A 15,691-nucleotide genomic window follows, 5' to 3' on the forward strand; every position below is an offset into this window, starting at 1 on the left:
AAGATGTTAGGATTGATTGATGTGTTGAGTTATTATGAAATATAAGATATTTTAATATAAAAAAATATTTTATTCATGAATAATTATGAAACAAAGATGAGGAGATATTTAATGGTACAAGAATATGATATTTAGAAAAGAAGAAATAATTAATATTAATGATACGGGAAGATTTAAAGAAGATTATAAAAAAATTTAATAAAAATTATAAATAAATATTAAATATTTTAAATTTAATTAAATATATGAATTTTTATAGATTTTAATAACGATAAAAGATTTAAGCAGTGAACTTTAAATAGTTAGGACATACGATTTTATTGTTGTTGTTGTTATCTATCATCCATCAAATTATAAATACGATTATATACAATTATAAATTTATTTCTTTGACAGGGATAATATTTCTAATTTGAATTAAGAAATAATCTTCAGTTGTTAAAGATGAATCTTCCGATTCATAATCTTCAATCAAAAATACTTTTGATTTACGTCATCTTTTATTTTCTGTATTTGGTTTGTTTTTCTCCTCTCTCACAATTCATTACATACGCCAAAATATTACTAAACTTTACATTTATTTAAATAAAAAATAAACTAATTGGTTGGCATCACAAGTTAGTATTTCATGACATTCCCAAACTCACAGTATAAATAGTTGGGTTAATTAATTAGTCAAAAGAACGAATGTCAATAATACATGTGGTATGAAGCTATTAAGACATTGGAAAAAAAATCACTGGACTCTTACTTTCTCCAAAGATAGCTGAACAAACCATATGGCTAATATATACATGTCCTTCTTCTACTGAGACGCCTAGGCCTCCAAAGCTTTGCCAAAGTTCAATAAAATGTAAGTTAACCTACCACATCATCCATTGCAAAAGTTCTATGCGGCATTAGCTCTTCCCCAGCAGCAACAGAGTCCATCATCAACTGCAAAAACATAACATGAATCAGGAAGAATCAAATGCAATCATAGTGACATCTTAGAACATAAAAGTGACAATCTAGTACACAATAATTCTACTGATTTCTGTTTACAATCTTACCCCCTATGATTGTTTACCAATTCGAACATTATTAAGATCACGAAGAAGCAGTGCAGCACTAAGGTTGTGCCATAGAAATCGATAAATTTTTAGAAGCCCAAGAACTGGCAATTCTGCCCATATTCCTCTTAAACCAGTCATCTAAGAAGTTCTTCATTCACTTCGTAACGTTTGTAATATATATAAAAGAAAAGTTAGTAGAACCTGGTTAAAGAAGCAATACCTTCCAGTCTTTAAAATCGAATCTGAAAATGAAATGACTGTACGATACTTCGCCAGATGCCACTGCAGAGGCTTTGGGTGCATTTCTTGGAGCTAACCATGATCAACAAGTATGTCAGAAGCAATGCAACCGAATGTGTTTGAGAATGTGACCAAAGATCAAGATGGAGTCCAAAAGAAAAAGGCAGCATTCAAAGATGAAAGACCTACAAACTAGGTGATGCCCACTATCATCCACCGTAATCTCAGCTCTTCCATCCTTAACAAGAAATGAGAGGGCAAATATATTCTCTACAGTCTCGGAGAAAGATCCCCTGTTCAGCACTAGATTTTCCAGCCTTACGTTTCTCTTCCTCCGTAAGATCTCAAATATGGTTGACATATTCTTTTCGGTATCAGCCTTCACCTCAGACCCAGCATCAATGAGCTGTAAGTTCATGAAAGAACGACATTGTTTGAGTGAAGCATGTAAACAATCGCAATCAACTTCAACAAGGCTACAACTTATGTTCAGACCTACCCGTCACTACTAGATTCAATGCAGGGGAATCAATTGCCACAAACATTAGCAGTATAATGTAATTGCCACAGTAAAGATGTTCTTCAGATAACAGCAGACCATATTCTATCTAAAACATTATGAGCAGCTGCAAATCCATTAAATCTTGCAGTGTTTTCTTACTGATATGATGCACTTAATGAATTTAACAGCAAGCATAGACAACAAAACTCGATAAAAAAAAGTGGTCCTTCAGAAACCATGTAATAGTGCTCAATATAGTAAATAGTAAATTGAATGATTAAATATCAAAACATAGATATTCAAAACTTGTAGAAGATTGCATATTAATATATTCTGTAGCAAGCATAGAAAAACAAATACTTGACAAAAGAGGTCCTTCAGAAATTACAGAAAGTTGCCTAAAATAATAAATTATGTATTTGATAATTCAAACTCCAAAGAGGAGTAGCAGTTATGATGCAGCTAAATGCATGTCGACGACAAGCCAAGACAAATAACAGATAACCAGTGCTTGAGAAAGTACATGATATTGCCTGGAAACAAATGAATAGATTTTCATATAATAGATATCTAAACTTCAAATCTTTACATCTAAAGAGAAAATGTTGAATAGAAGTAACAATGTAGAAATAGTGTGACACTCTTCTTTTTCCAATATAATTATTAACTATTACAGCTCAAAGAAAAATATTGACCAATATATTAGGATAAAGAGATGAAAATATTTTGACAGATAAAAAGGATCTAAACAAACAACACCTGATACCTCATCAGGATGACTGCTTTCAGTAGCCCTTGTTCGTTTTCTCTGAACAACCACCTTGCGCTGTTTCAATTCAGTATACATGGGACCGATCCTGACATTGTGAATAACAAATGAGAAGTAGAATACAGGCAACAATATCTAGGATCTACTTATTTTGAAACTATTTGAAAGCCAAACCAGAACACATTTCAAAGACCATGGGAATTTACAGTTTAGATTGGTCCATTACATCGTAGGGCATCCAGGAGCAGTCCTAAAAACATGAGAAGCTGCATGACCAATGTCATCCCAGTTGAAAACTGGAATATTCTCAATATTTGCTTCACCTTGTTGTTGACCAAAATTCCTTAGCAATGCAGTCACAAAATCAGAAGGTGTCACTCCATTGCTTGTTTGGGACCTAACTGAGGTTAACAAGGTGTTGGCAATGTCCAGTAGAGCCTCAGCATCTGCAACTTGTTCCCTAGGTCTCTGAACTGTAATGATATGCAAAGGAAAAGAGAAAAAAGAATCCAGAATTTTGTTATTCAAATCTCACTCACTTCAAAGCATTTAAGGGAGAAGAAAAGGAACAAGCCAACATTGTTCAATGTTAAAGCCATAAGAAAAACAATTCACCACACCTAAATGGATCTTCAGCATAATATATGCAGTTTTCATGTCACGCAGAACATCCCAAGCAAAGCACAGAAGCACTAAAGAGAACAGAAATTGTTCATGGATGATACTGTGGAGGCTGCCGTATCACAACTGAACAATGAACACAGCCAATAATCTAAAACACCGGAGCTCAGTTGTCATTATTGATCATTGCAGTCAAGCCAGCCACACAAGCAATAACTACTACTGTAAGCCTTCCATTCCAACTGTTCCAGGTGGGAAATTACCAAGAGAAATTGCTAAAAAGAATTACCACATCGCTCACTGTGATGAGACTACAAAAGCCCGCCAAACGACAAGCAAAGAGCATCGCCACCATGCGAGTCAGCGCTCGATCATGAGCATAAGTGGCATTTCGTGGGATATCAGTAACTCACGAAACAAGATCAGGTTGACGGGAATTAGAACAGCGTGAAGAAGGTTGGCAAGTAGGGCATAACATCGGGAGCTGAAAGATGAAATATACGAGGTAAAAACATCAAATCCTTGGAGGATCGGCAAATTTACCATGTTCATGCAAGCTTTCCACTTCCGTGATGATCGAATTAAACCTCTCCGATTTAGCGCCTGTGATATCCTCCCGTTTACCTGAAGCAGCGAAAACACAAATTAGCACAAGGGATTACCTAATTCGTTTACCTAAGAAGAGACGGCAGAAAAATCCGCACTGCTGATGAGGTTCTTGACGGCAATGTAACGAGATCGAAGAATACGGCGGTCTGCCGTCCCTTGCCGGCGCCGCCCGGCGTCGCTGCTGCCGCCGTGCTCGCCTCCCACCACCTCTGCCACCGTCCCGCCCCTGGTTTCCGGCTTTCTCTTAACAGCCCTCGCCATGGGTCGAGTCTACAGCAGAGGAGCTATTATTGTTCGCGGAAGCCAGAAAGATCTCCCACGAGATACTCCGGCGTTGATCTCCCGACCGAGCCCTAATCGAAAACCCTAAAGAAGGCAGCAAAAGACGGGAGGACGAGAGGACGGGAAGAGGAGCGGTAACTGATAGGGGATTCCGCAATGGGAGGATCGTTCGGATATCCCGCGCGCTGTTGCCGGGAAACTTGAGCGAGTTCGTGCGCGCATCCGAAGCAGTGAAGGGAACGGACTTTTTGCGGCTTTGTAATATACGTCAATATGATCACAGCTGTTAAATACTTCATATTAGATATATCTGTGAAATGTATCGAAATAAAAACTCTAATGTGCGATATGATTATAGTTAAATCCGAACGCAAAATGAAATGATAGAAAAATGAAGAAAATGATGATATTATGAGGTACACAAAATGATAATTATAATCAAGGGTACTTAAATCCTATGGGGTCCATTCTCTAATTTTCTAATCCAACCGGTCAATCTAACCCAGGTTTCATATCATCAAGGGATATTGATGAGGTGTGGATTCAAACTATCATTCTCGTACTCAACCAGATGAGAGCTATTGGTGAACCTTTACACCATGGCTGAGGTGTCAACACGACTTGGTCCAATCTTGAATGCGTAAGGTTGTCCATGCAAATGTTCAGGTGGAAGAAGTGGGCATTAGATCGAGATGACCTATGGGCCTCATCGTCGGGCTCCTACACTCAAGTCAAGATCAGGAGAGAGATTTCTCGATTCGATCCCTTCAAAGTTAAAATTATATTTGAGTGGAGTAAGAGAGAATTGAGTGTTCGAAGTCCCCCTCATTGGTAAGAGGGTTAACTTTTATACCTGTGACGAGATAATCAGTCATACATTATCCCTTAATGGTTGTCGACTCCTCGAGATGATGACTTGTACCATGCAAACAAGCATCGATCAACTCGTACGGGTCGACGTCGTTCGACGTCATCTCGAGTTTTGCGAAACGATTCTGGGGTGTCCAACGTCGTATAGGTCAATATCGTGCGGCGTCGTCCCGAGTTTTACGGAACGACTCTAGGGTGTCTGGTGCCATCACAAGTTTTACAGAAACAACTCCAAGGTATCCGACGTCAAACAATACAGAGGTCACATGGTCACCTCGTTCGGATTTGAGGTGTCGCTCTGTATTAGTCCGAATGTCCTTTGTCTATTACCGCAATCAAAATGTGCCATGAGCGGCTTCCATAGAAGACGTTGCTGCGTACCTGAGTCGAAGAAGGTGATGTTATCAAGCTTGGGAGAGCGGCATTTTTCTTCTAGCCAAGTTATCTTTGGAGTACCTGCTCTCTATCATTGTTTTGTTTCATCGTGGCATGTGTCGTTCACGGTGGAATCTAAACGGCTGCAGTTGAGTTACGTGTCCCCATGCCTTACCGCACGTTATAATAGTGACGCGACGCTCTTTCTCGCATCCAACCAAGCCAGGGACGAAGGATAACGCCGTCGCCGCCCCGCCCTCTCTCCCATGCTCCTCGCAAATCGCCACCACCATCACCCAAATCAATCGCGAAATAGCAAGTCTTCCGCTCTTTCATGGCGACCGACGATCACAGGTGGTAGAAGAAGGCGAGATTCGAATTTACCCTCCCACTCCTCGGCGTCGCCATGAAGGCATCCCTCGAGCTCCGGGAGGATCGGAGTCCCCTGTTGCGAGCCAAGCTCCCTTTCACCGCCCTCGGCCTCCCTTTCCTCTCTGCCTTCACAGCCGGCGACCCCCGCGACCTCCGCCTCGACCTCAGCACCGCCTTCGACGCCGGCCCCGGCGTTCGCCTCTCCTACCGCCCCAACGACACCCGCAGCCCCTTCTGTCTCGCCGTAAGGATGGGGACCGGGGCCCTCGGCTCCCCGATCGCCGCCCCCTTCGGCATGTGCGCTGAGTTCAACCCCCTCGCATGGGGCGGAGGCAGCCCCTTCTTCTCCGTCGTTTTCAAGCCCCGCCTCGGCGACTTCTCCCTCAAAAGGATCGCTCGATCCGGATCAGGCACGCCTCCGCCGCAGGCTGGCTTCGGATCCACAGTTCCGGAGAATGGTTTCCACGACGGTAAGAGCGTGAACGGGTTCGGCCCCGGGGTCGCCTCCGTCGACGATGCCCGCAGCCTGCTTTTCGGCACAGAGCTCCGAGCGAGCAGTGTCCTTCCGCTGCGAGGGCCAACGGCCCTGAGGTTCCGCTGGGGGGTAAGGCTGCCGGCGGAGCTCCGCATCGCGAATGGCGAGGACCCCGCGGCGGGAGATGGGATCTCGTTCCGGAGGCTTCCACAGCTCGTGATGACTAAGATCACGATCGAGCACATGGTGGAAGGTAATAAGGCACGGGAACAGAAGAGCGAGTCCGTCACCGGGGTGGTGGCCGAGCCGTGGTCGTCGGTGAAGCAGCACCTGGAGGCGCTGAGGGCAGAGAACGGAGTTCTCAAAAGGGACGTGCGGCAGCTTTGTGCCGAGGTCTTCGCGAGAAGGCAGGCCCCGACATCCGGCGGAGCCCAGGTCAAGGAATGGAGGGGCGTCGAACGGGGCGGCAAGGCTGAGATGAGGCCTCCACCACCATCGGCGCCGACGGACACCAAAGATAGGCGAATCGACGGGAAATCGCTGCGAACTGGAGTCAAAGCGCGTACGGAGGACGTGAACGAGGAGCTGAAGAAGGCGCTGATGGCTGCCACCGGCTCCTCCGGGAAGTGAGCACCAACGTCGAACACTTGATCTGCGCTCAGTGGAAGGTTGTTGAATTGTAGATGAGCCGATAAATATGCTACCATGGTTTTCAAAATATACTACCATGATTTCATGTCTGGGCTTATGGATGAAACTGTGTAGTTAATTAGGTGTCTTTAGCGAACTCGAGTAACAGTTCTATGAGATATAATAACGTTCTGATCGGGCTAATTTCTACGGGTCCGGTTCACTTTAAAAAAAAGTTACATTGGATCCTCATAATTAGTAAATTATTAAATTTAATCTTATTTTTAACAATATTTTATTTCATAAAATTCACTGCCCGTTACATCGTACGTTGAGCTGACGCCGGAGATAAAATAATTATTTCATGTACTAAAATATTGGTACAAAATTTGCTGCTGCTGGATCAGGACGCGGCTACCCCCCTCTATAAAGAGTTGGGCGTCGACGACACGTCCTTGATGTCCACACGCGGAGAGATCTCCGTCCCCTCCGTATTCGATGACCACCGTGATCTAGTAGGCGACTTCCGCGTGGAAGGCGACGTCGATGCCTACGTAGTTGCAGTCCACTCTGCGATTATACAAACATGCCACGTGAAATGGTGTTATCTTAATTGGTGTTGGGACTGAGTTCCTCTTTGAGATGGCACAAACCAGTAGAAAAAGCTCAGGAGTTGTCACCGAGTGTACAGTACTTGGAGATCGACGACGTTGCAAAGCTGATATGATTGTCCAGAATTTGGCAAGGCCCCGAACGCAGTGCCGCTTAGGTCGAAGTGGACGGGCTCGGCGAGACTTGCCAGGGCACTCATTCGTGAGAACAGTCGTCACCGGATTCCCAGAGCGTGCAGCATTCTCCGTGCATCGAATCTTCCATGATCACCAAGGTTAAAAAAGTCGATCTTTTGAACAAAGTTTGATGTGCACGTCTTCGAAGCAAATGGATACCTGACAGCTAGCACCGCAGCCCTCGCCCGACTTAAAGATAGGACTTCCTGCTGCTATCATAGAAGAGAACGGAGGCCAGTCAACTAAATCACCATATCCGCATGCACCACTTGCACAGCTGGTATGCTTGTTAGCTGATTTAAGATGGACATGCTGTGCAACTATATATTCCAAGGCATTACCGTCACTTCCAGCGCCATGAGCACTTCCATACCGGGTGGCTCCCGCCAGCGACCAACCCTCAGTAGTCGAAGGGAAGTTTAAGCGCTTGGGGTTGAAGCAATTGCAAGGGTTGAGGAGAGAGACAAAGCAAGCAAAGCAATGAAACAATGAAGGGATCGCCGTAGAACCTATGTGGGATATGCACGTGCCTGCGCTTAGGGGAATCGATGCATAGGGTGAAGTCAACAGAGCCGAGAGGGGCGTCCGGGTCCATGGCGACGCAAGCGATGTGGGCCCGAAAGGGGGCAACGAGGGCATCGAACCGGGTCGACCATAGCCTGACACCAACTGATAGAAGATAAGATTTTTTCATGATAGAAAATAATATTTCTCCAACTATACGAAGAAATCAGAAAAATCCTCTATGTTGAGGAAAATCCTCTTTCCTAATCCCTATAAATAGGAGATGGATATGTTAAGAAAGTTACTTCAATAAAACTTCTTATCTTCTATTCTCTTCAACATGATATCAGAACAGGTGAGACGAGACTCTACGACCATCGAAACTTGTCATTCATCACATCCCTTATCTCTACATAACAAAGAAGGAAAAAATCTTATCTTCTATCAGCAACAACATCTTAATCATGTGAGGCTTTGTACGAATATATTAGTATATGAAATAATCATTTTATCCTTGAATTTGGTATCAATTCGATATCTGATGTCACATCGTAACGACTTCCAAATAAATAGATAGTGTTATTAAAAACGAAATCAAATATAATAATTTATTAATTAATATTTTAATATATTTTTTTAAAATATAAAAATCACGATGCTAACGAGCCCAAGAGCCCAAGAGGAATTACCTGTTGTCATCTGCGTAATCATTCGTTGCCATCATTACTCGTCGTTGCTTTGCTATTGAAGCTATAAAATAATAAGACTTGGAAATGACTAGAAAATCTAGCGCTGTCGACCGACTCTGGGTAATCATGCCTTTAGGTGATCTGGCAAGAAGACGAGTGCATTTTGACCTCGACTCAGAGAAGACAATTACCTCTCCTCCAAATGTTCTGTTCCCAAGGGAGGACATGTTTCTCAATAAGCATCATTTGCCACCATCTTCTGATTGCACACAGAGCCCTCTTCTCATCACGTTCTTCCTCTTGTTAACGCAAGCTATCATCTCAGATACCGATGCTGACAAGAGCTACTCCAACATCAAACAGGGCCCCCTTCCTCCAAAAGGATGTTGATCCAAAATAGACTCCGGTTTGATTCAATCAAAGTTCAAGTCAAACTTCAAATCGGCCATAATCCAACCAAATCAAGTTCAAGCTCGAATAAACTCAAGGTCTAGATCAAATGCAACTTATGTCTTACTAAGTTCAACTCAAATTGAATTTCGATCGAAGTTTAATTCAGCTCAATTAAAGTTTGACTCGAACACTAATTCAAATCTAACCTAGTCAAACACCAAGCAAGCCCAATCTCAAGATCAAGTTTTGATCATACCAACATCAACTCTAATTTTAGCATAACCAATCAGAGTTACACTCGGACTGGGAGAAGCCTTACAGCCAAATTGGAGGACAATTAAGGAGGCTGACCCTAGCAAGGGAGAGTCCTAACGGGGTTAGGACTATATCTCTTACAAGCACTAGGAAGGGGAGAGTCCACCCCTTGCTAAACCAGCTGATCCCACCATCTGATTAATCATCGACCTCGTGGTCATTACCCAAATAACAAAAAAAAAAAAACAAATAAATGCATGAGTAGAAAAAGGGGAGAGGGAAGCATAGCCGAAATGGCTTGATGTACCTCTATTGTCGCTCATCCTTCAAATCCATCAGCAAGCATCGATGGGATTATTCTGGAGACAGTGAACTACGAACACAGGACTCAATCAACTGCTGCCAATGTAAAGATAAACTTCGCCATCAGTGACCATACTTACTACAAAAACATGTTCTACTCCTATACAACAAAATTGAAGCTATATAGTCAAGGAAAATTCATGTACTCACATCATAATATGATTAAGGATGGAAGGTACTGCTGGTTATAAATGAAGCTAGGACGCAGCTGATGCCTGCTTCTGTAATGAAATTTGCAACAAGGTCAGGAGCATAAACATCAAAACATTAGGCAAAACTTATCACAATAGAAATAGAATACTCCTGATGAACATATAAAAAAAGAAGAGCAATATTGCATCATGACACTTCACATGCTTCAACGTAGATTAAATACTGTATTTTTAAGGAATTTCTCTTGTTGTCTCATCAGTTTGTAGTTGATGAAAAGCTAACAAGATGACAGCATAAAACCAATGAGAAAAGTTAAAATGATTTGATCTAATCAAAAGCTCCATAAATTTTAGAATAGATGGACGGTGAGTTGCACTCCATTGCAGCCGAGCATAAAATGTTACCATTAGCAATGCACTAAATTTTGCCAAGTTCCAAACCAAGGTAACATGCAAGTTCCTTCATGCAATTTAATTTATAAAGAGATTTATCTAATTTACAGTAGACGGGTCTCGAGACAATGGTAAGGTTGCTCGTTTGAGACCTACTAGACCAAGATTTGAGTCACAAAAACCATCTTTTTAAATATTTAAAGGTAAGATTATGTACAATGACCTCCCCAGACCCGTGCGACTGCTCTTTCTCTTTTATTTATATAATTTACAATAGAAATTGATAATGATACATGTCCAGTTCAATTTGAATCCTAAATTTAAAGGATCTACAACCATCTCTATCTCTTTATAAGGACCACATGTCAACATTATAGGCATTTGTTAGAATAAGGTCAAGGGTCACAGAATTGGTATTATCATCTCTCAACAAGAACAGATAGATACTGAATGAAGATTTTAAACAATGCAAAGTAATATTCAATCAATGGTCACTTAGAACCCTAGCGCTCCTGTCAAATGTGCTTCGTTGCTCCTATGGTTACAGACATCTTACCAGGAAAGAAGAGACAGCTCGACCTGTTAGATAAATTACATTCATGTCAAAGTCAATCAGATCATGACCCCGCTTGCTGTCCTGATACCCCATGCCCTATTAACCGTACTACGCAAACGACCGATACGGCTAGAAAGAGTACCTTAGCCAGTGAAGGGTTTGGGTTTCCATAAGACATCCACAACCTTGCTTCGAGCTTCACGGTCATGTCCTTCTCTTGGTGCGTCAAACGTTCCAGGTGCGGTAACCCCTTCCAACATCGGCGAGCACAACCTGACATTAGAAGCTGCAATCCGAAACACGGAGAACGAGATATAGATCGATCTTAGAAGCCTAAAAGTATAATCGCTTCGATCCAAAAATGGAAACAAGGAGAAGAAAACAAGAAGGAAACAGAGGTACCGCCAAACCATGAGGAATCTCCCTCAGGACTTGGCATCGGGAGATTGTCCAACGCCCCAGTCGTCGCCATGCCGGGGCAACAGGAGCGGTCGATCAGCGAAGGCCAACGCCTCCGTGATCTGAGTTCTTGGATCGGAAGTGACGGCTTCTTGTTTCAGAGAGGATTCGGGAGTCTAGGGTTCAGAATTGGCAAGGGGAAACGGAAAAGAAGAGAAGGCAGAGGAAGAACCGTGTGATGTGCAGCGCTCGACAGGCCGCTTTATATAGCCTTCCCAAATCTTCTGCCTTTTAGGCGGTTCTTTTAAGTAAACCACCTAAAAATATGAACTTCCCGGATTGCACTTCAGCTTCGGCTTTTAGTCTCTGATTCGCCAGGCAATATAGATCCGACGTGGCGGCCTAGGCCCGGGTCGAGTAGCCCATGAAAAACCCATGGGCTTTGCAAGCCCAACCAGTGACGATGAGGTGATGGCTGTCCTAACAACTTAAGTCACGGCCCACATTCTTTTTCTATATGTTCTTGGGGTGAATTCTAAGAAAAAAAAAAAAAATCTTTTTTTGGATTTTTTTTGGAAAGATATCCTATTTTTTAGAATTTTCTAAAGTATATTTTTTTTATCTAAAATATGAAATATTCTTTTTTCTCCTTTGTCCTATGGACCGCCTATAGGGTTTACACTATGTTACATTATTTTCAATAATATCATAAAAACATTATAACCAAGTATAAAAATATTGTAGCATAGTATTATATATATATATATATATAATAAAATAAAAAAACTCTGTTACATTGATTTTAAACTACGTTATAGTGTCTTCGATAAAATTATAATGTTTTTGTATAAATTTTTATTCTATGTTATATTATTTTCAATAAAATCAAACAAATGCCGTAACATAGTGTTTATTTTGCATTGCTGAAGGAACAGTATTTTTATTATTTTATAATATGTTTATATTATAAAGTTACAATGTCTGTTTACTATGTTATAGCGTTTTTTTTGGTATTATTGAAAATACTTTAACGTAATGTAAAAGCATAGTAGCTAGACACGTTCATCATACGGACCGATCCATAGAATAATAATAATAATAAATTATGAGCGAATTTCTAAACAAAGTTTTAACTTTAAATTTTTTTTTTACATAGCACTCCTACTTTAATAAAATTTGAAATAATATTTTTTTAAATCATTATTCTATCCCTTCATCAGTCGAACCATTTCTGTTCTGCCTCCGCCTAGCCTAGCCCGGCCACTACCTCCATCATCACCCTTGTCAAAGCCCAATAGCATGTGATGATAATGATCGTCCAAAACCAATAGGAGGCGGCCTCACGTGCGATAGAGGAAGAGATGAGCGATGAAAGAAGTGATAAAATAATCTTTTCATAATTTTTTAAAATAGAGGTGCTTTGTGAAAAAATTAAAAAAATACATAATTTTTTTTAGAATTCATCTCATAAGTATTTCAAGTAATATATAAAAAAAAAGAAGAAGAATTCAAGTGAGTAACACTTATTAAGGATAATTCAAAAACAAAACTATTTTAGGGTACAAAAGTGGAAGTCAGTGGTATGGTAAATATTCCCAATATATTAAAATTATCAATATGGTAAAGACCAAATTCTTTCGAATCAAATCTCATCAATAAATTTCCCTTTTATCTCATGGTCAGAATTATTAAGTAGGTTTCTTCGAATAAAATCTAAGTTATTTAATATCTTACTTTCATTTTAAACATTTATTAACAAAGGGCCTTGTTAATTGCGTTGTTCAAAATATTCATGAGAATATTCTCTCTCTAAGATAGGGTACAAAACATTCTTAATTCCATATAAAAGGATATTAAAATTGAGAATATAAATTCATAAAAAGTTAATCTCGGGACTAACTCGAACATCAGATGAATCGATTTGTGAAGTTTCTCCCGACTTCGATCTTTGTGTAAATAACATGATATTTCTATCTTAGGAGAAAATGCTTTTCACCTCGAACGATGTATAAGGATCAAGACTACGTCAAATTAGTAAGGATATTCAATGATATTTTTCTCCAATAACATACATATGTTTTTTTTTTTTTTTGTGAAGAATTGGTCAATTAAAAAATGTCTTGACGAAGAAAAATAAGAGGTGAGCACTATACATTTGACACTGAAATTTCACATTCTTATCATTTAATTTTCATGACTTTTATCATAATTTTGCCTAAATTTGATGAATGAATAACATTTTATTGAGGCGTAGCATCTCTCCTAAGAAAGAGATGAGCATTATGTATTGACACTGAAATTAAATATTTTTTAGCATTTAATTTTCATGACTTTTATCACAATTTTACCTATATTTTTCATTGTAAGGATTCATATGCCCTGACACAAAAGCCTAAGTTTTTATTAGGCTAAATCCTTCTCTAGCATCTCTCCTTGGAAAGAGATGAAGATTTTGATTTCCTTCTTTATAAGCTGCAATGTCTTTTCACTGTTATGATGGATGATGACATTTGGTGAGCTTTTATGTGCGTGAATGTGATCATGATGTCCCTTAGAAAAAAGCTATCCAATAATTGATGTCCTTTCAGAACCCAAAGAGTCATATTGTTGCTTTGGGCAATAATACAAACAATTCAAATGCTTCATTTAATACAAACATGCTTTAAACAAATCTGCAAAGCCTTCATCCCTTTTCTGTGGTGTCTCACTTCCCCTATTCTAATGAGAGCATCCAATCATTTGTCTATTCCCCATCATCTGATACTTGTCATCTTTAATTCACATCACCAACTTTCCATTTGCCAAAAAAGCCTTCTTTTGGTGCCATGGCAACATTCTGACTCCACCCTTCTTCACTACCCAACATGAGAATCCAATCACCAAGAAAAGGCTCACCATTAGAAGTCAGAAAACTTTGCATCTGCAGTCCTTTAGATAACAAGACTCCAAATGATCCTTGTCGCAGACTTTGAATCACTTTGAATCAATGATGTGCTACCAAACTGAGAGTTACAAACTGGAAGATGAACATGGCCTCTCTAGGATGTACTTCCCTTCAGTATGTTACTAGATTAATTTAAGAACCTTATCTAGTTCTTAGAAATAAAATATATTTTAGGTGTTCTAGCACAAGCTTATCAACAATTATAAGATGAATCCATCCAAGCCTTCACTATCTTCCCTCTTCTTCTATATTGAATATGAACCTGTGAATCAATCTGTTTTAGCTGCCTACAAATTATGTTTAATGCTGCTAAACAAAAGACTGTTTTGTATGATGATGATGATGATGATGATGATGAGCATAATACTGCAAACAACTGAGGCAGGTTTACATGAGAACAACACTTTCTGACTTGTGATAAGGGTGAGAGGGGTGCATTTGATTATTGCAAACCTGTCATTTGTGCTCCCTTGACTTGATAGAAAATGATATGGTGTGCCTCATTGTTGGTGTAATCTTTTATTACAAGAGTTCATAGATCTCAAAGCAACACTTATCTTCTCACTCGATCGGATCGCGTCTGTAATGAGATGGCCGTCCTCTTGTATACAGCTAGCTAGATTGAGATTAGAATATGATGCAAAGGATTAATTCTTGATTTGGATTACTTACTAGTTTATAATGTTCTCCTTGAGATAGCAAGAAGAGAGTGTTGATAGCTGTAATGATACTATTTTTTAGGTTCAAGTGATATTATTTTTCCCATCTTATTCCATCACCAGCTGAAGAAAATATTTCATAAGGTCGATACATACAGACAAGACTTCTCTGACGTGAGTGTTTGTAGTGCATGGATCCCCACGTAGAAGAGAGAGAGAGAGAGAGAGAGAGAGAGAGAGGTGCTGTTGTTGGCCATCATCTTTATCCTCGAACATGACCTGAGGAACACCAAACCAAACCCTAATCTACTTTTCCTAAAAATATAAAATAAATAAATAAAGTGTTCCAAGTGCTTTTGTTAGACTTTGATTTTGGAACTTCTTTTTTTTATGTTCTTTATTTGTTGACTTTTTGTTACAAGAAGGAAAATAGAAAACAATGTCGAACTTTCCAACGTGGAAATATTGACCTTTTTTTGTTGGATATAATTCTCATACATATTTGTTCATATTGTCGTTAATTATCATCATTATAGACTAAAAGAGCAAAAGAAAAGAAAATGCCACCGGTGTCAGCATGGTTGATAACTCCAAAGAGATTCTCCATTACCAGATTTGTTCTCTTGCGTTCTCTCTCTCTCTCTCTCTCTCTCTCTCTCTCTCTCTCTCTCTCTCTCTGCTTCTTTATGTTCTTGAGGGAAGGCCCACCTCGTTACGATCAACCTTCCCTTTTCCCAGCTATATTTATGGCCGAAACGTAGTTCCACCTTCTTCCAGCCTCTTGTCTTGATCCGAA

At 40.1% G+C, this 15,691-nt stretch overlaps 2 protein-coding genes across 2 annotated transcripts; one reads left to right on the plus strand and one right to left on the minus strand.

Moving 5' to 3' along the window:
- Nucleotides 1-645: 645 nt before the first annotated feature.
- On the minus strand, nt 646-4,479 carry LOC135610720 (non-structural maintenance of chromosomes element 4 homolog A-like). The gene is made up of 7 exons (XM_065105568.1): nt 3,892-4,479; nt 3,731-3,811; nt 2,793-3,039; nt 2,564-2,654; nt 1,485-1,701; nt 1,276-1,367; nt 646-936 (listed from the first exon to the last, which is right to left on the minus strand). The coding sequence occupies exons 1-7, from the start codon at nt 4,055-4,057 to the stop codon at nt 859-861; spliced, it is 972 nt and encodes a 323-aa protein (XP_064961640.1). The 5' UTR covers nt 4,058-4,479; the 3' UTR covers nt 646-858.
- An 867-nt stretch (nt 4,480-5,346) lies between these two features.
- Nucleotides 5,347-6,906, plus strand: LOC103983276 (uncharacterized). The gene has a single exon (XM_009400501.3). The coding sequence runs from the start codon at nt 5,730-5,732 to the stop codon at nt 6,798-6,800; it is 1,071 nt and encodes a 356-aa protein (XP_009398776.2). The 5' UTR covers nt 5,347-5,729; the 3' UTR covers nt 6,801-6,906.
- The last annotated feature ends 8,785 nt before the right edge of the window (nt 6,907-15,691 follow it).

This window comes from Musa acuminata, chromosome BXJ2-4 (assembly GCF_036884655.1).
Source record: "Musa acuminata AAA Group cultivar baxijiao chromosome BXJ2-4, Cavendish_Baxijiao_AAA, whole genome shotgun sequence".
NCBI lineage: Eukaryota > Viridiplantae > Streptophyta > Magnoliopsida > Zingiberales > Musaceae > Musa > Musa acuminata.